This window comes from Python bivittatus, unplaced genomic scaffold, assembly GCF_059951505.1.
Source record: "Python bivittatus isolate LINGU-HERP-01145 unplaced genomic scaffold, Pbiv_v1 ctg000070_np1212, whole genome shotgun sequence".
Classification (NCBI taxonomy): Eukaryota; Metazoa; Chordata; class Lepidosauria; order Squamata; family Pythonidae; genus Python; species Python bivittatus.
Window position 1 is genome coordinate 24,652,731 of NW_028277034.1, and position 19,330 is coordinate 24,672,060.

General features: G+C 36.5%; 1 protein-coding gene across 1 annotated transcript in view; it reads left to right on the forward strand.

The window, feature by feature from the left end:
* Window positions 1-19,196, forward strand: part of RNF150 (ring finger protein 150) — an 88,953-nt gene extending 69,757 nt beyond the window's left edge. The window contains exon 7 of the mRNA XM_088132826.1: window positions 12,208-19,196. Within this exon, the coding sequence (XP_087988952.1) occupies window positions 12,208-12,326 (119 nt within the window). The 3' untranslated portion in view covers window positions 12,327-19,196. The remainder of the gene's footprint in view (window positions 1-12,207) is intronic.
* Window positions 19,197-19,330: the final 134 nt, after the last annotated feature.

The window sequence follows — 19,330 nt, forward strand, 5'->3', positions numbered from 1 at the left end:
AGACTTATATCTGATATAACTCAGTCTTGATTTGAGAAAATAAATGTTTGGAGTCCTTGATATATACCTTCTTGGAGAGAAAAAAGGTTTTGTCTGACCTGTGAGCTGTAAGCCCTATGCTTTCTGACACTTATTCTATGTTCTTCTGGATAGCTCCGGAAACGAGTTGCAAATATCTGGAATTTGCAAATACTTTCTGCTAACTCCTGTCCTCTTCTAATCTTGCTGCTGCAGATTTACTGTTTTATATGCCATGAGGGAACACAACTAAGCTGGAGCTTTCAGGCTGCAGTAGGAACCTCAGTTTCAGCAATGTTTATGCTTCCAAATTTGACCATTAAAAAATGCAGTTCCAGCAACCATAGCAGTTGTCCAAAGGTTCCCGCTCTCCCTTTATCTATTATATTCTATCATTACAGTTCCCAGCAAGCTAGTTAGTCTCATAACACTGTGTTAATTCAAGCACCCTTGATCTGCCCTTACCAATATTAGTTTATAACCATTCTTGATCATCTGCCTCATCTTTCCAGATACCTATTATAAGTTACGTTTTTTGTCCATATTCTTTTGTGACGCTTGTGAAATATTTTTAAAAATAGATTCCACTGTCATACATCAGAGCAGCAAGGTATCAACAGTGTGACAAGAGTTGTGATATTGGTTAAAATTGGGACTGTTTGTAATAGTTTGTAATGTTCATAGCTTAAGAATTGCGACAGGTTTTTGTAACTACCTGATGGTCTTCTGCATCCCTGACCAAGGAGAATCCAGTATCTCCCAACATATGTTGGAGAAAATAGAAATGTAAAGGGAACGTTAATATCAAACATCAAAACTGCCTGTCCCCGGAACAACTTGGTTATGATTCAAGTCAGTAATGAAAGACACATTTTGGCAGTGAGAAAGCTTCACCAATATTCTATTTTGGTAAAAGTTTAACTGTGTTTATTTATTTATTTATTTATTTAAGGCAGGGCTGCAAAACTGATTTTCAAATAGAGGAACAACCTGGGCCTTTAATTAGACCACCAGGGCTATCAGCCAAAAAGTGGGAAGAGTCAGGATAAGTAAGTGGTGCAGTTAAATACAGTTAATAGGATTATTTACTACTTTCCCTATCTTTCATATACAAATATTATAATTTCACGGCTTCTGTTGAATGGGATCTGAGGACCAAACCCAGGAGTTTGGCAGGGCTGCTACACGGAGTCCTGAAATAACCAGATTTACATAGCTGATTTAAAGCATTTACAGGTAGTCCTCATTTAGTGACCACAATTGGGACTGGCAACTTGGTTGCTATGTGAAACTGCAACTGTGCTTATGATCTTACTTCAGCTTTCCTTTGCTTTATAGACCTTTGAGACAATTGGTCATAAAGTTACTTCTTCATCACTGTCATAACTGCGAATGGTTGCTGTACGGGGCAGTTGCTAAATGAGAACTACCTGTACCTACTGTCCAGCCATAAACACTTCCAGAGCACTTTAAAGATCAACAAGAGATAGTCTCTTTCTTCAGGCTTAAAATCTAAAAAGAAACATTTAAAAGGAAAAAAGAAAACTAGAATGCTCAATGTTATCTGGAATTTATAATAACAATCGGTAAAGCTTTAATTCATTTGGAACATCTTGCTCGTCTTAGGTCTTCCCATGAATAGCTAGAATTTAGAGGGCTGAAAGAGTGAGGGAGCTTAAAATGGCTGTGGCCCAGCTTCCTGTTTGTCCCTCTGCAACTGGATGAGGCAGGAGGTGCTGGATGAGAGTTGAGGAAAGGCAAAATCTGATGACGCTCCTTTCTCAGGAGGACCGATTGTGAGCCCGTTCTGTGAGCTACTGTTTTATGAAGGATTATTTGGTGAGGCGCTTTAGTTCTTTGCAGTTAAAGTTTATTCTTTCCAAAGCTGCATATTAGAAATGCTGTGCTTTAACGCCAGCAAACATTTTAATTTTTAAACTGCCAGAGTTTGTTGCCTATTTACAGTGCTCGGAGTTCAGCACAGGTCATTGCCCTTTTAAAATATCAACTCAAGAGTTCATCCACTTTCTATTCCTGCTGATGTCGTCATGACATAGAGTTGGTTCCATCACAGTGAGATTAGAGGTTATAAGTGTCGGGCTACAGGCCCCAGGTGTCAGATTCTTTCAGAAAGTCCTTCCAATCTATATAGAGTTATAATAGTAGGATTGTTAGATGGAAGCCATTTAGTTCCCCTGAATGGAAGTCCAAATATGTTGCTTTTTAGGACACTCTGCATAAAACTAAAAAGCCTTAAAACTATAATTTCAGTGGTTTCAATGGTTGCGGTGGTTTTGCTTTTCAAAGGGAAAAATCCTGTTGAAATCCTGCTTTGGAATTTCTTGTTCTTGCTATCCCAGCTGTTCACATGATTAATAACATTTCCATGTGGAAAATAAATTTTTAAAGGAAAGCCTATTTTTAGATTTTTATAAGAAAAGCTGAAGTAAGGAATGCAAGTGGTTTTTTAAAGATAGTCTTAAATTATTTGGCACAAGAAAATATAGCTTAAAAAAACTGTACAAATTATTTTTTAAAAAAATGATATTGAATGTGGCCCAAAAAACATTTTTTTTAGGATCATCTCTATGTAATCTTCTCATAATGGTATTCTCCAGATGTGTTAATAAATAACTTCCAAAATTCTAAATCGGATGTTGGCTGGACACTCTGGGAGTTGTAGTCTTAACATCTGGAGAATGTCAGGTTGGAGAAAAATGGCTTCATGTGTACATCTTTCCTCTGTGTTTTTAAATACAATAACATTAACAAGTGGCAGTGTTGTTGCATCTCTTTACGATGCAAACATAAGGATGCTTACTCAGAGGTAAATGCCCCTGAATATCATAGAACCACTTATTTGTAAGTATACTTACTATTGGGAGCTAGACTTTCCCAGGGCAGGAGTGCTGATTTTGTAAATAACCAACTGTCAATAGCACTAAGCGTGAGATATACGAAGCGAGGTGTCCATTAAGTTGTGTAAAGCTGAGAAGAAGAATTACCTTATTTAAACTTAAGAAGCTGTAAGAAAGGACTATACACTTATGTTACAGAGGGCTGTCAACTGATTTAATTGGCTATATTTCACAGTGCAATAAAGATACTTATGTAGCTGTGCCCTATCAAATGTCTGGGTAGCTTCTACTACTTCAGAAGCTTCAAATTGGCTAAAGGAGGAATGGATTTAAACAAAGTCATTGGTCCCAATAGTATCCCAGGTAAATAACAAATAGTTTGCTAGCCCCCTTTTTTTAGTGACCCAAAAATACCCCCAGATAAACTTGCTGTCTCCTAATTATGCTCATAAAACTTCAGAATGTGAGGATTATTTAAGTGATTGATTTGGTGCCCTTTGAAACACACACTAGAAACATTGTTGAATCTATTCCCGTTGCATTTCTGAAATCATTCACGTGGAGGCTTTTGTTTCACAGAGACACAGATAAATAGTCAAAGTTACAGGACGTTAAATTTGGCACAGCTGCAGATGGTGTGTAATGATAGCGATAGCTGCATTTGTTGGTTTGGCATGTAGCTGATACCAAGGTGTTCAGTTGCGTATACGTGATATAAGCTACTGCCAATTTACATGTCATTGCAATGCCATTCCCTTTTTCTGGCTGTTAGCTATAGGGGCAAGGCACCATAAATCAGATCAGGTTTCATTATACATTTACCTAAATCTTATAAGAAACAGAAATGCAAAGTCTTTCATACTTTTGCCCCCAGTTTTCTATGTATATCATCTTTCTGTGTTTAAGGATCTTATAGTAATTGATGAACCTTTATGGCCTTCATTAAAATATTACAGCTTGGTGTACTTTCTAAGGCACAGAAAATCACCACAATTCCTATTAGTACTAAATAGAATAATCTCATGCTAATGGAGATGGAGGGAAAAATGGAAGATATCCTATATTCAGGGATAACTCCACAAAGAAAAAGGATAGAAAACAGTCTTAACAAAAACATAAAGGGAAGAGATATTTCAGTAATAACACAGTGGCATGAAATGTTGATAGGCTGAGAGAAAGGGAGAACTGACAATCAAATTAAAGAAGGAATGGTATGGAGTGATAGTGGAAAAAAGGGAGAAAAAGTGGATAGAGGTGGCATGGAATAGAATGATGGGGGGGGGGGGGGAACCAGGAAATAGGAGACTAGAATGAGAGACAGAAGAGATGTGCACAAATAGAAATTAGAAACAAACATCATGATCTTTGGTAGGTCACTTCCTAGTTCACTGTAAAAAGTTTCTTTAAAAGTCTCCAAAACTGACCTGAAGCTGCTGTCACAAATAGAGAAATAAAAAAATTTAGTCTAATTAGGATTGAAGACAAGGATGCCAGGAATGAGTTGAATCTGCTCATTACAGTTATAAACAAACAAAGCCATGTTCTGATTAGAATTGGCTGCAAGGCTGGCCATTTGTATCCCCAGAAAATCAGACCAGCATACGTAGTGAGCATATAATGTTGATTTTTGGAGGAGGGGAAGGATGAACAATGGAATTAAGTGGGTAGAACACTGAATGTGAAAACTCCACATTGCAGAATTTTGTTCAAGGCCCACTTGTATATTCCGGATATTTGCATAAAAATGCAAATAATTACCTCCTGGTAGATTGTTGCATTTACATATTGACATTATGCATCTGGCATTCTTTCTTTCACTGTTTCAGTAACCATGATCAGTGATGGGGCACACACTGGTTAGCATGTGGGTGTGTGTTACAGAGAAGGAGTTGTAGTTCTTGAAAATAGCATAAAGAGCTTTGAGCATAAATTAATTTTGTACTGAATATAATTGTTCCTAGGAAAGCCTTGTGTGGAATTTAAAATGAAAATTTGTTGCCAAATATTGACATGGGGCAGTTTTAGATGTAAATAATTATACCCTTGCAGTGGAAATTTTTAAAAGAAATTATGAAAGGCAATTATTTAGACAACTAATAGTATAAAACATAATATTTTATACTACTAGTTTAATTCAAAGTTCTATTTCCAAGATAGAACGCAGAACCTCAATCAACACAATGCTCCCTAATGCTCCCTATATTAAAGACGTGGGGTTTGCACATACAGAAGGATCACTTTGCACTATGAGGCCTTAAAAGTTTACAGCCTCCAGGAAAAATGCAGCCTGACCAATATAAAAGTTTGCATTTTGTAAAGAGTTGACCCTATTTCCATTCAGGTTTCCTTCCATTCAGGCCTTTTCTTTTATTTTTTATATAATTTTTATTAAAAACTTTAAAAGCAATAATAAGAACTAATACAAACTAAATTAAAACAGAGAAAATGAAAAAGAAAGAAATAACAGAAAAAGCTAAAAGTGCAATAAGAAAAGAAAATGGAAGAAATTAGAAAAAAAAGAAAGGAAAAAAGGAAGATATAAAGGTATAAAGAAGTAAATTCCAATATTCTTTACAGCAGTTATAAGTACAATTACATTTTAAACTCTCTCTCTAAAGTTGCTTCATGATTACAATCTATCAGAATCATAAATCACAAATTCATTTTTTCATTTTTATGCAAAATGTCCATAAGGGATTTCCACTCACCAATAAATGTAGATATTGTCTTTTCTGTAATCAAAGAAGTCAGTTTGTCCATCTCAGCAAGTTCTGTCAATTTCAGCAACCATTTCACGATGGTTGATAGTACTGAATCATTCCATCTTTGTGCGTGTAGTAATCTTGCCACAGTAATCGTATACTGAAATAATCTTCCATGGCTTTTTCTAACTGTTTATCCATCAATCCTAAAAGGAAAAGTTCTGGCTTCAATTGAAAATTCATCTTTAAAATCCTCTGTATCAAAGTATACATCTGAATCCAATTTTTTTTAGCTTTTTTTACATGTCCACCAAGCATGATAAAGTGTCCCTTCATGTTGTTCACATTTCCAACAAACATTTGAAATGCCTTAATGCATTCTAGATAATTTGTCTGGCATCATGTACCAATGATACATTATTTTATAAAAATTCTGTTTAAGATTATAACATAAGGTAAATTTCAACCCTTTTAACCACACATTTTCCCATTGATCCATCTATATATTATAACCAAAATTCTTAGCCCACTTTATCATACATTCTTTAACCTGTCCTTCCTCTGTTTCACATTTTAACCAAAGTTTATACTTTTTAGCAATTACATGTTTATCAATGGTGCACAATTGTACTTCAAATTCTGTCTTTCTTTGCTCCATACCGTAAGTCTTTTTATACACATTGAATCTTTCTGAAAACTATAAATGGGGAAACCATTGACAACTATTCCTTCTGCTATTAGATGCTCTCTTGATTTAATCTTATATTCCCCTTGATGATTATCCAATAATTCTTGGAACGTTAACCATTTGTCTTTGCCTGCTGTTTCTCTTCTCATTCTTTATGGAATGCTTCTTGTGCTGAAATCTACAGAGGTGTTTTCAAGCACAACCTGGGTTTATATCTATGCCATATTCTCGATATGGCATGTCTAAGAAAATGATTTTTAAAATCCACATTAATTTTAACTTTATTGTACCGTAAGTATCCATGCCCATTCAGGCCTTTTCCACTTGAGACGGTGAAAGAAAGTGCCCTATCAAATATCTCAACTTTGTATGAACTATATTGGCTGGAAAAAGTTGTAATGTACACATTCTAGCTAGTTGCAGTTTCATTAGTCATGTAAAAGGCTAGTTCTTTTCAGCTGTAGATGCCTCCATATGCACATGCCTCATGCAAAGGACCTGTTACATCCCTTCCTTGAGGAGAGAAAGAAGAAGCATAAGAAGTGGTGTCTGGATGTCAGTCCTTCAACATGAGCCAGGTCAAGAAACAGATGCTGCAGGGATTCCAGAATGCTACTTTGTAATTACAGAGCATAATAACAGAATCTTGAAAGCTTATCCAACTTCTCTCTGTCCCATCTTAAACTAAACAAATCAAGGTGGGGTTGTTTTAAGCTTTTTTTTCTGATGCTTTACCTCTTTCTTAGGACTGTGTAATCTCTTCTACAAGTCCTTCCTTCCACCAGTCCTTCCACCATTAATGGCTATTCCCCAAGGTCAGCTTTAAATTCCTTTATGCCAGTCCAGTCCTAGCTCTTACTTCATGGATCTGAAATGCCCAGGTTGAAATCACCATGGATTTCAATAATTCTCAAGTAGTTGGTACTGTGTATCAGCTACTCAGCTGTGCCCACTAAAGGAAAGGCAAAGTTGAAGAAGGATGTTCTTTCAGGTGAAAGTGGCAGTCAGTGGAGTGGACACTTGCATGAGATAGGGCTTTGTGCATAGTTGCTAGCATAGATTTTGAAGATCTCAAGAGCATGGATGGAGTATATTCAATGAAGCAAGAGATGTAGCTGTGTTACTTTGGAGAGCTGTAGTTGCCACTAGTGCCTACGGAGTAGGATTAACTTCGTGGCTATTGCACTGTCCTTGTAGCTCCACCCATTTGACTCTATAAATATTTGCCTATAAAGGCAAAGGGCCAGTAATAAGTAGGTTTGCCACCTTGGTCATCATGCACTCACACACACACACACACACTCTTGTATGGTCTATTATCACATATTTATAGTAACTAGCAGAATGTGCTTTAAAAATGTCCTATTCTAGTATAGGTTGCTACAGGGGTATTCAATCTGACTTAATCCCTAGATCTGGAGTCAGATTTGACAAATGAAGTGCAATTCTCCTTTACTCCAGAGAAAAACGCAAATGCCTGTTACATTTTTTTGTCTGCTTTTAGTTTAATGGGATGAGATTTACAGGCAAGCTAATTTTTAAGAAGAGATAAAGAATGATGAAGGAACTGGTGCAAGAAGTTGCAAGTATGCTCCTTTAATTTTGTTTAAATCCTTCCTCCCCTTCCTCCATGCTGTTTTATGCAACATGTTTTGGTTTCTTGGTCTGATGATGCCCTTTGCATTGTCCTGAGGCTTTGGAAAAACTAACTGGGACCGAGGTTTGATTGCACATCAGAAGGGAGAAGGTGCAGATACATCTGCTCCAGCCTAAGGGCAAGAAGATGTCATCTGAAAGTGATGCATACCTCTGTTCTCAGTATTGTGGCTTACGGACTGAAGCGCTGTAACAGGAGGCAGATTTTTCCTCACTCTCTGTATTTCTGGATAAAACAGTCTGACTGGTACTTCAGTCAGAATGGGCAGTAATAATGTTTCACCCTGAAACAAGGCAAATGTTCAAAGTACCCTTATTTCTCTCAGCTATCATGAAGAAAACATGGCCAGGGCATCATTCAGCAGGTTGGGTGAGCTCCCTTGGAGATAAAATGTGAGTCTTTCTTCATTGTCTTACAACAGAAGATGCCAATATTTAAAGAGAGGATCTCACAAATAATCCAGTCCAATCCTGAATAATGTATTTTATGAAATATGGTAAGATAAGACTTTCCTGTGTACAGTAAACATAATTTCCCTGTAATAGCAAATACAAATGCTTACAGTATGATTTCTAAGGAGGCCTACATGGATATAAACACCACAAATTGGTAGTGTGCAAGAAAGGGGAAGTAATATACCAAATAGGTTTTTTTTCATTTGTTTTTTTTTTCCTTTTTTAATATGCAAAAACACTAATAAGTAACAATACAGTAGAGATCTTAGCATTAAGCTTAAGATAGAAACCTTTAGCATATAATAATTTAATGTATTCTGCTGTTGTTTATCAATGCTACACTTGGCTTCAGATGTAAAATCTAATCAACCTTATGTTTATTAATATTAATATTTTAGAAATCATAATAATAGAAACATTTTCCCTTTATTTTTAAAGGTTTAAGTTATCTCCATCAGAGTGTTATTAATCTCCCACCAACACTGTATAAATACTACTGTACCCCAAATATTTTCTTGACTCCATGGAATGGGCTGCTTTTTAACTTCCCAGATTAGCCTTGCGCCCAGATCTCCAGAAGCCTCCAATCCCAGTAGGAAGCCGACCTGACTTTGCACAAGGGCTGCCGGATATCTGAATGAAAGGAGTATGGCTATTTCATATGTTCATACTAACCTTTCAAACCTGGTAAATTTTTATTAAAGATTTTTACAGAAGTAAAAGATAAACATGAAAAATATATTAAGAAAAGTTAGAAAGAAAAAAAGAATAAGTGCACAAAACAATACTAGTAGGAAAAGAAAAAGGTGAAAGATAATTAAAGAAGCGACTTCCGATCTTCTTCACAGCAGTTACAACCTCCTCCCTCTTTGAAATGACATTACAAGGTTCCCTTCTGTCCCATATTCAACGCTTTTTTCAATCGGCAAATCCGGAACTCGCCATTTCATTATTTTCCATTTTCAGTAAAAAGTCCATAAAAGGTTTCCAGTCTTTTATAAAAGTACTTATTGTTTTATCCCTGATCAAACAGGTCAGTTTTGCCATTTCTTCAAATTCTGTCATCTTCACAACCCATTCCTCCATTGTGGGTGTTTCAGTATTTCTCCATCTTTGTGCACATAGTAATTTTGCTGCAGTTACCATATACAAAACCAATCTTCCATGAGTCTTTTCTAATTGACTATCCATAAGTCACAATTAAAAAAAGGTCTGGTCCCAGGAAGCTATATTCTGTTTGGAGGGAAACAAATTAGGCAGACTATGCAGAGTCTGATGCAATGGATTATCTTCTTTGCCTCAGGAGTTTTGGGATGCACATGCTTTAAGTCACCTTGCAGCTACTCAATGTAAAATGCAATCACAATTAATTCCTAAATTGAGGTTTTTTTAGAAACTGATGATCATCTTAGAGAAGGAGATTTTGTAACCGAAATGGGAATCTATCACCTGATGCAGAACTGTCATATTGTAACGTCATTCATGGTAGGCTTACATCAGCCACAGTAACTCCTTGTAGCCCCCACTGCAGTCTTCCCCAGTATAATCTTTCTGAATATCTTCTGACTGAAATTCCATGAATTCCTAGCCAGCATAGCCAAAGTTAGCTAGAAAACCTGTCAACTGAGGTCTCACCTTTTCTGGAGACACCAGAGTAGGAAAGCCTGCCCTGGTGTTTCCACTGATTACTTCTCCAGCTGTATTTTCTCTCATGTTTCCTTTATTTATGGGGGGGAGCACATAAGAAATTACAAGTGAGATAATTACTCCATTAAAGGAACTGAATCTTTCTGCTTCAGAATATTTTTGAGTATTAAAGTAATGGGATGGCCCATCTGAAATTTTCAAGAAAGTAAACTACCAACTTTGTATCCATTATCTGTAAACAATCAATAAAGAAAAATACAATTAAGCCCAAATGCTCTATTTTTATTTCTGGAAAAAGTATCAGTGCATCTATTCAAATATTTAGTTTCACTTATTCCCTCCTCTATTTTAAATATATCAGTTGCTTTGAAATCATTGGGGATTCATTTGTAAGTAAGCAAGTATGCTTATATGTGTGACCCTAGGCTCATTTCAGATTAGAAAGAGTATCCTTCAGAATTAATCCAGAATCTGTGATTTACTTCCAAAGTGATTTTTCCCTAGATATATAAGTGATTTGATAGCTGAATGTACCAAAAGCCAGAAAGTTAGTTTGATACTAATAGTGGAAGGAGCAAGTAAAAAACAGATCACTTCTGAGGTCAAGGCAACTGTGTATGAGGCAGTTTTAAAGCTAATTCTGTATGTTTGGTCTAGGCAATGGTGACAAGAAAACTGTAAGAGAAACATAGAATAGTGGCTACATGCTGATACTATATGGTAGCGTTGTTGGAAAACTTATTTATAATAAATGAAAAGTGAACAAACTGGAATGAATCTCAACATGCGTGCAAGTAGAACAGATGATAAGAATATACTTGCTATTCTGCTTAATTAGACATTTTATTTCCAATAGATAATAAAAGATGGACATGACTTTTCTCAATATCATCTGACTCTGGCATAGATGTACATAATATGTGTCTGCCAACATATGTGTTTGCCTACATATGTCCAAAAAAAGTAACACAAATAACACAGCATCAAGCCCCAGCCCTAGACTTCAGGAGCAGGTGGCAAGAAGAATCCAAGCTGGGTAACATAGCTTACATGTTATGTTTCATGACCATGGCTTGAAGCCACATTACAAATCCACAATAGGAAAGCTGAGGATGAAATTGAAAGATGTGTTACTTCTTGTACTACTAATATGAGCATTGTTATTAACTGAAGAAGTGAACAGGAATTACAAATAAGAGTTGGCAGTGGAGGAAAATGCAAGGAAGGAGAGAGAGTAACCAGAAAAGCTGCGTGATCTGAGGGATTGTGAAGAGGCAGCTATGAGAGTGAAAACATCATCTAAATAACTGCTGATTGTAAGGATTCTCCCCTGAGAGTCATTGACTGTGGATAACTGGGTAGCTGCTTCCTTCTGAGTAAGCAGAGACTGTAGGAAGAATGTAAGGCAGCCAGTTTCCAGGGAATGTGCTGAAAGAACAAATGTGGATTTGTTGTTGAGTATGGCAGGGGAATTGCTAACACATTTTCCATCTAATCTGAGAGTCTTAGAAGGAATTTAGGACAAATAAAAGGTTTCACTTCTACTAGTGGAATCTTAAAAAACAAAACTGAATATGAATGCACAGAAATCTGCAGTCATGTTTGTGGGATTGTTTCTGTTTTTGCCTGAAAGGAACCTGGCATAGATTTGCAAAAGATTAAGGTTTTATTGATCTTGGAAGAAAAAGTCAAGGACCCACATTTCAATTGTTGAGAAAGGTTGAGAAATGAGAAAGGACTACAGTAGACCTTGGAAAGCCAGTTTCGTGTAATAATTCTTATTAATTTACTGCAGATTATATACCAATCTACCATCTGTACACCTCTGACAGACAAGATAAATTGATTAATTGGACAAATCAGGAGTGTCTAACTTAAGGGTCCAGAACTCCATGTGTTGCCCCAAAGCTTCCAGTGTACCTCCACTTGCCACCAAATTGTATCTTGTGAGAATTGAATATGCAGGAAGTAAACCTAATAATGTTTTGTCCTGAATCTATATATCTTTGGAAGTATAGCCTCCATCATGCCATTCAAATGCAAGTGTCAATCTTGTTGTAAAAATATTGTGGACTTATGCTTTGGCAAGATTTCTTATTTAAAGTCAAATGATAACAACAGAATGATAACAATGATTTTTAAATGATGAAAGACCGCCTCTAAACTTATTTTCTCCTTTCAGGTGAGCAAGAACCAGCAGTCAGTAGTGATTCAGATATTTCATTGATTATGGCAATGGAGGTTGGACTCTCTGATGTGGAACTTTCTACTGACCAAGACTGCGAAGAGGTGAAATCCTGAAAGAAAGAAAACTATCAAAACACCCTTCTATTAGACTAAGGGGCAGTAGCAGGAAGAAGAAACCAGTTGTGGTACACACATGATTATCCATATACACATGTGCACATATGTAAGATTTGGGTCAGTTGTGTACACATGAATACCCATATACACATGTGCACATATGTAACTATATGCACCTGCACAGACATACAGAATATTTTGTGAACTCCAGTTAATTCTATTCTGGGATGGTCATGAAAAGCAATAGCAACAGATGTGTCTGCCTGGATGCAGTTTCATTATCAATTACATTTGTTCATTTCATTGAAAATGGAAGTTGAAAATGTACTGTTCTAACCCATGTGCCAGAAGAATTATGCCCCTGCTTGGTGGCTCAGAACCATGTAACTGAAATGACGGTTTGGTTTTTTCCCCTCTACTTTTTTTTTAAAAGGAAGAAAAAAGATACCATAAGGTGATGATAGCTGACATTGATGGACATTATTTTTCTTTCTTCTCATTAACCCAAGCTTATTCAAGTATTCACTTCAGAAATCTGAATATTATGGTGGGTCACAAAAGTGTATGAATGCCAGGCATTTTCTACATGAAGAAAGCATGGCTTCGGGAAGAAATGGTGCTTCCAGACATTGACTTGATTTGAAGACTCTTTTTATTAAGATATTCCCGGGGCTTGGAGATCTGGGCTTCCAGGGTCTTCCAGACAGGAGAACAGAGGCTGGTTTGATTGAGATTGGCAAATTGCTATACAATCCTGCTGGATCTTGCTCTGAGCTTTAGGACTCTGATATATGACTTCCAAGTGAGAGAAGATGTGTGAAGACAATAATCAGAATGAGATTAAAGGTCAACTAGTACATGTAGCCTTTTGCTACCACTACATACTCTTCATGCCTTAATGGCTTTCATAATAATTGATTTGAAATTAGCTTCACTTAAAAAAAGAAAGTAAGCTTTCCCATGAACTTTCTGACCTATGAATGAGTGGAATTCATTGATAGTATTTGTGGTTAGATGGAAAGTAAATAACCATGTTGAAGAAAAGCAGCAGGGGCTATGGTAGTTTAGGGTTGTTACCAACAGACTGAGATTGTTTATCACATAAAGTATACCTTGAAAAATCACTTTATCCCCAAGAATAAACATAATTGTTAGTTACTCTTATTTTACAAGTGACAGTTTTCCCAGTTTCCAAGGAACGTCTCAACTTATGTGGGAAAGGATACTCACATATAGCCTAATCTTTATTTACATAACTCCATTTTAATATTGTTGGACAAAGAACCAGTAATCCAATTCAGAGAGATCTTTTCATTCCTAGAAGAGAGTAAAACTATACTAAGAATGAACTGCTTTCCTGCATACCCCTTAAACAAACTGATTATAGCACATTTAAATTCACCTTAAAATCATTTAGAAGGTCTCAGGCAGTTTTATTATCATGTGTGAAAATATGCTACAAACACCTTTTGTTATTGTTTATGCTCCTGATGTGGAATATGCAGGCTAAACCTTTTACTGGTTCCGGGACAAGTTTAGATGTAAATGAAAAGATGGTTATTCATAATCCTATTTCTGAATCATAACTGAAAACTGAAACATTCAAAAGCAAATTCACTAAGAATTGTGTGTTTTACTCTAAATAATGTATGTTGAAAATAAGTGCCATTAGCTGTTGGAATTTAAGCGATTTTGTATTATGCTATCGCTTAATGGGGCGTGCTATTTATGCAGAAGAACAATGTGTATTTTAATCAAAGTACTCAAGAAGGACTTTTCATCTTATTTTCTGTCACAGAAGGTTAAGCCATTACTTCTTACAATAAGAATAGTGATTTCAATCACAGCAGATAAACAGAGGTAATACAGTAACTTGTTACTAAAAACTGAACAGACACAGACTCTATTTTTTCTTTCTGTAGTAGAACAGTACTGTAAGAATTCATTCAGAGGTGAGCAAAACATAGATCTAGATCTACCTGATGGATCCTGGGTAACTGGCTATAGATCAGGAACTATTCCTGATTTATACCTGTGTAATGACAGTAGCAGCAAAAGGCCCTTTCCACCTTAAATTACCATTTGATCCAAGTATTGTTTCTTTACCAAAAGACTGCACATTCCAACCTCGCTCGATAGTTGAGGTTTTAGCCCCATAAATTTCTAAATCTCAACATCTGACTTTTCTGTATCAGCCTCCAGCTGGTGAATCCAAAGACAGAAATAACAGCAGTATTAAATCCTTAAAAACAGAGATTTGCCAACTTCCAAAATAAATGATCCCATGTACTGTCTTGCTACTCTTCTCCTTATATCTCTTGATTTTCCCCTCACTGCCATTAGTTTTCCTAATTTGCTACTAAATGAGAAGAGGAAACTGAGCAATGAAAGAATGGCCAAGCTTTGGCATTTAGCACGGCTTATCATGTTCCACAAGAAATTGGAAACCTTTTAGTCCAAATGTCATCATTCCTGCCATTTCTTTCTATACTTCTGGACTCCAGCATATCTTACCAAATGCCACTCGGGACAGTGCTAAGGATGGGCATTCAACCCAAAAATGGAAAGTGTTGAGGATACCATCCGCTTCCATTGTTCTTTGTTCAGGATGGGGGATGAGAGTGTCTTGTGAAACCTAGTCTTGGCCCTGTGAATAGTGCAAGGAGAAAGTCAGAGTACATGGGAGCAACAGTTTTCACATTGTATCAAGGTTTGGTGTTGCATCTGATTTATTATAAGCACCGAAGCTATAATTTAGAAAGCAGATTGGTCGCTTTAAGATCATTATCTTCAACAAAGCAGCAGTGAGAAAGATCAGTCTGCCCCATCTCCATGAAGCCTAATGAGGAACCTCCAACAAACTGATGCAGTTTCATTTGACTTTAAAATAACATGTCCTAGGAACATGAGTCCTCTGTTTATTGCTGTTCGATGCAAATCAGGGAAGATTAAACCCTCCTCTAGTAATACAAAGAATCTTTGTGGGTATAACTTGTGCTGCCACATTTTGTTAACTGTGCCTGTGAAAACATACATGTCAGACTATAAAGATGTAGTTGCTTTAATCTTGGAAGAGGCTATTCACTGTCCCAGTATATTCTTGTCTAAAAATATAAGGCAACCATCTCTTCAGTTTAATTCATTTCCATGACATGTCAGATACTATATTAATAAGACAGGGGCAAAAGACAGTCTCAGTCTTGTAGGGTCAGCTTTCAACATGGCTTTACTACACAGTCATGTCCAGCTTTATGTTACCTACAGTGTTGCAGCATCATAAGTAAGTGTGCCTATCTGACTCTGCTTAATTGTAGCCATATTAAACCATGTTGTCCACCTGAATCCAGCACATTTGCAAAGCTGACTTATGATAATCAAAAGTAATGGTAGCTTGTGAACTGTCCCTAGACCTGTCTGTGTTCCTCCTGTCTCACTTCAACCATTTCCATGCTATCTGATGGTTAACAACATCACTGACATATTATTCTAAGCAGTAAAGGCCATTCTTTTCCCATAACTGGTGGTAGGTAGATGGCTAACAGAATAGCATTGTGACCTTGCACTAAGTCTGATTGTTTTTCTTTTCCAATGTAGCAAATTAGGGAAAAGTATGTAATACTCTAGTCCAATATTTACAGAATCTTCAAAAACCACACATGTACTTTTGAAAATGTGAAACACTGACATTGTGCTCTGCTTTAGGAAGATGCTTTCTCTCAGTGTCACTTATTCAGACTAGCAGTACTTCAACAAAAGACATTCTGTATCATCTGTAACTTCTTCCTTTGAACTGAAGAAAACAGTAATTGAACCTTGGTGGTTTTTGTTTTTTGGCCGTCTAAGAATGTGCTTGGTGCCAGTGAACTAAAGCTAACGAATGTTTCCTGATTTATTATTAAATTACAGTAACCAATCTGTAATTTACTGTAGACGTCTTACCTGATAATTGATATTAAATGCAATAGAATAGCCCAGAAAATCAGTTAAATATTATCTTCTAAACACAATGGACTTTTAGGTGTATCCATAGAAATGTATATTAAGAATCTGATAAAATTGCAAAGACACCTAAATAATGGCCCTCAATCTGATATAGTTTTCTGTATATAGTCAGTTTAGAGTTCTGGCAAGACAACGTGCCCCAGCCTAATGAATAGGGGAGAAGCAGACAGAGAGAGAGATGTCAGAAAGAGGAGGAAAGGGATATTAGAAGCAGCTAATGGTTTTTTGCTCTGAACTGCCCACTAGTTGCTTAAACCCCACCAACTATTGAACGGACTGCAACCCCATGGGGACCCCCAAGCTTCTTGGCTTGGCTTTCTACTTCTAAATCCATTCTGTCACTAAAAGCATAGAAGAGAGAAATAATTATCATACTGTAGCTGTATGATTTAAATGTGGACTGCATGCTGATGGTCAACCGGGTGATAATAGTAACATGTTGGAAGGCAGAACTGCATGTATCTTGAATGACCATACTGTCCTCAGGTGGCATTATAACTGTTAAAGTAAGACCCGTCCATCACGACTGAACTCTCAGTCATTCAGCTATTGCACATGAAATGCAGGAGGGGGAACTCACTTATCTGTAACGTAGACAGCAAAGTCTTTTGCCAGCGTTGTTGCTATATACAGCTGTTTTTATGAGAACTTACATCTATTTAATCAAATTTAATAATGCAGAACAGTCTCTGCCAGTGCACAATTCTAATAACTTCACCAGTATTAAGAACAGACTTATTTTCAGTATGAGCTTCCAGTAGTATTTATAACCTCTCCCTGTTCTTGTCTACTCTCTAGGGAGAGTAGTTCCATTGTAAGTTTGCACAGTATAAAGTCTGTGAAAAACCTGAGATTTTACTTTTCTGTAGCTCTTTGAGAAATCACACCCCACTTCCCACTAAGTGTTTCTAGCATGCCATCAATAGAAACTGCCTCATAGTCATTAGACACAGTGTCACTGCCAGTTTTTCACCTTGAGTGTACTTTTGCCAACAAGTATGTGGAGCAAGCTCAGAGCAGATGCATTTTCCAGTATCTACTTGAAACATAGTTTGGGTTAAAGACAGCTGGAAGAGAAATCTTGCTTTTGAATGTGCTTCCATTGTCAACAAGAGGAGTCAACAGTCTAGTAAAGGAAAACACAGTTCAGAGGACAGAATATATACGCACAGGTACAAATGCCAGATAGTGCCGGGAGTTATGTAAAGATCCTCTCTGCATTTGACTGACTCAGATGTACTTCCATATCTACTGAGACTTTCCCCAAGTATTCATACACAGGGTTGCAGCTGAGAAAGCTTTAATGCAGCGTTTCTGTTTATAATAGATGTGTTTGTTATAAGCAGGCAGGATATAAAAACAGCAAAAAAGACTGAGCTGTAACAAACTTTGTTTTCCTTTTTTTAACTGAAGCAATTGATCCAAATAATAATAATAATAATGTAAGATAATTTTTAGCATGTAGGTCTTTGCCTAGCAGATGGTGTTTGCTAATAGTTACATAGCAAAGGAATGCCCTCTGCTGTGAAAGTTTCATTTTTTAGAACTTCTCTCTTAATATATCTGTTGCTTCAGTACAGTAGTCAGAAATTATTTCACCAGTAAAAATGCTGATTCATAACAAGTGGGACTGAGGAAAGGGACTGTTGTCCACTATTATAAAAAAGATGAAAGGGAAATTGCACTGAGCATATGAAAGAGGCCTCTTGAAAAATCTAATATTTATAGCATGTCATCCTCAGCAAATAATTTCTTTTCAAAATGCATCTTACAAGAATGAATGTGTGGAAGACAGGACAAAAAGAAGAGAATGAACATTTTTCTTCCCATTTGCTTCTTTTCTACCTTGTTTGTTTGTTTTGAAGGCATCAAATGTTACCCATTTCTTTTGCTGTAATGGTTGTTACTGATGTGAAATATCAAAATGTTTTTTTACATGTACATAGTATCATCCTTTCTTCCTGTTTTCATGGTTAAGTCACCTGATGAAGGTATTTACCATTTTATAAATATAATAAAATGTAAAGCAGGGATTGATTTGGGTGGGTGGGAAGGGCTGTTATTTTTATAGCAAGATGTTCCTTGTACCTATGAGCTTATAAAATAATTTTGTACTTGTCAAACTGTACATTCCATCCATTTCTCAAAAATATTTTTTATTTAAAGGACTTTATAAACACAAAAACATTTGATAAAGAGTTTCATCAATAAGCCAAAAATATTTGGTTTACAGTAATTGCTCCAAAGTTCTCTCCTGCTGTATCATAATGAAGACTGAATACTATACCAGCAAATGCCAATAAAAAAAAAAACTAGAGAAATTCCTTTTAAATAGTGGCATTTAAATTATTTCTAATTGCAAAACACTTTTTTGCAATTTGTTTTCCAGCAAAAGAGTTTGCTTCTACCTGCTGGATTTGGAATATATCCCAGTTTATATAATTTGAATGAGGGGCCTGTTCTGACAGCACACTTGCTGAATTTTATTCAGGTGTACTGTTTGCTCTTAAGAATTGTGCTCAGGAAAAACTTTGTTTTTCTGTTTAAAGCTGGAGTCAGCTCTGTGCTGATTGCCTAGCATTCTGTGAAGCCATAAGGCCATTTCCTCTTTCACTCATCTAACAGTTGTAGCATTAATTCATTGTTTAAAAATTGATAACTGTTCTAAAACCAGTTTAAAAATAGCGAATGGTTTTATAGACACAGCAAGCCAGAACTCTTCAGAATTTCGGCTTATTAGCAAACAAGCATCATTTTGGCATCCTGGCTCCTATAAATGGCAGAAGAAAACAGACTGTAGATAACAAAGAAGCATGGTTTGGCTTTGACCTTTCTCTCTGCCTTGTTCAAGTGGACAAAACATTATCTCCAATTTGAATGACAGCAGTCCTGCTGTGGGTGGAGCCATCCATGTTAGCAACACCTGCCTGGAGGAAGAGCTGTCAGGATTAATAGAGTGAGTGTGTGGGCTGACCAGTTTCTTGATGACTAGCAAGCCA